Genomic DNA, 1,709 nt, shown 5'->3' with positions numbered 1-1,709 from the left:
ACACTGGTGAAAGAAAACTTGCAGACTGGCAGAAAATTTAGAAGAATCAATAAAAGTCATCTTCAAAATTACAACTTACTTGTTTCCTTCACCATTATATACCCATTTAGTAGTGCCAATTCCTTCATAGGTTGAAGCCCAGTAATAAAAGCAGGCATTAATGTGTAGAGTAAACAGCAAGTATCCAGTTGTGCGAATGACTCTGTCAAGGAGAATAAATGCAAAGTAAGGACTCGTGTTGTTTCTGGAATAAAGCCTAGCTTAACATTTTTTTTCCCTTGAAGTCACTGAATCTCCTTGCTTTAAATCTGCCAAGTGTTAACTCTCATTAGTACAGTATAAAATGATGGTGTCATTGCATGTTTTCTGACTGCACTGTCTTGACTGAGATTGACAGAGTATAAAAAAAATACTTCATTTCTTTTCACAGATGGTATGAGTCAACTTCCTGAAAGACATGCCTCAAGGGTCACCTCTCTACTTTGAGTCCTATAAAATATGACATACTTCTTTAACTGGATATCTCTGAAAAGCTCAAGGGACTTTATGCCATGATTAACGGTGGCTAGAGATCTCTGTGCAAATGAAGTTCAGAACAGAAAATGAATGAAATTCAGATTAGAATGAATTGCCATGAGAGAAATGTAAAGTTAACTCACAAAAGTGCACATTTATGTGTACTTGTTCTGACTGAAACTGGGAATATGTCCTATTTTTTTAGTCGCATAATTTTCTAAAATCTAATATGATTTTCACACTTTTATCTCACTCTAAATATTCCAGTCAGTTTTAGAATATAACCCTATATTTTTTTATAGCCAAAAAATCTGAAATTATCACCCTTTCCCGAGAAAGTAGGTCATATTCTTCTCAAATGCTGTCTGCAGTGTTGTATCATTGCTTTCTTTCCAACACCAAAGTATATGGCATTATACTTTACCTGTAAATGTATGCTCTGTCCATTATAGCCTCTATGTGATGATTAAATTCAAAAAATGAAGTGTACTATGCAGAAAACAAACAAAAGAAACCCAAAGTGTGTTAGTCTTAGATACATCTATGTAAATAAAATGATACAAATTAGATTTTATTTGCAACTGAAAATAATTCTATTTCTATGTCTTTAAAAAAAACTAAGGCCTGTCTTATGTTCCTGTGGGCAGTACATTTTAGCATGGAGCTAAATCTTCAGAGCTTCTGCTTTATTTTATGTCTCTCTCTAATTATAGTCCTGTTTGTAATGCTTGTTGACAATCAAGTTTAAAAACATTTCTTTCCGTTTTCTTTTTGAAGCACATAAAACTTTATTTTACAATAATTAAATTCATACTCATGAAACATATGTAAAACTAGAAAAATATAAGATAATGCAATGAAGCCATAAATAGGTATTGAAGTCCTATTGCTCAACACCAGCATTATTTTTACGCATGTTGAATTAAAAGTGTATTTCAACATCAGAAGTCCAGTAAATATTAACATTGGGTAGGTATTCTATTTTTTTTTTTGGGTATTCTATTTTTTAAAAAGTATTTATGCATATAAGAACTGGGGTACAGGACCGAAGTTCAGGGTTTGAGAAGCTTCAGCAGAGCAGAGTGGGGAGCAAAGCAGGCAGATCTACTGAAATACACTGCTGAGGGGAGCAGCTGGCAAGACAGGAGAGGTCTGTTGCACCATGGGTCACCTCCCTGGCTGGATGGAACTAG

The 1,709-nt window shown here is 34.1% G+C and overlaps 1 protein-coding gene across 1 annotated transcript in view; it reads right to left on the bottom strand.

The window, feature by feature from the left end:
* The window catches only part of CNGB3 (cyclic nucleotide gated channel beta 3), a 101,530-nt gene that overhangs the window by 46,890 nt on the left and 52,931 nt on the right, over window positions 1-1,709 (bottom strand). The window contains exons 9-10 of the mRNA XM_004679750.1: window positions 941-1,005; window positions 80-202 (exon numbers count right to left, since the gene is read on the bottom strand). Of these exons, the coding sequence (XP_004679807.1) occupies window positions 80-202; window positions 941-1,005 (188 nt within the window). The remainder of the gene's footprint in view (window positions 1-79; window positions 203-940; window positions 1,006-1,709) is intronic.

Source organism: Condylura cristata, unplaced genomic scaffold (genome assembly GCF_000260355.1).
Source record: "Condylura cristata isolate star-nosed mole 26May11 unplaced genomic scaffold, ConCri1.0 scaffold00009, whole genome shotgun sequence".
NCBI lineage: Eukaryota > Metazoa > Chordata > Mammalia > Eulipotyphla > Talpidae > Condylura > Condylura cristata.
This window is presented reverse-complemented; position numbering and strand designations above follow the sequence as displayed.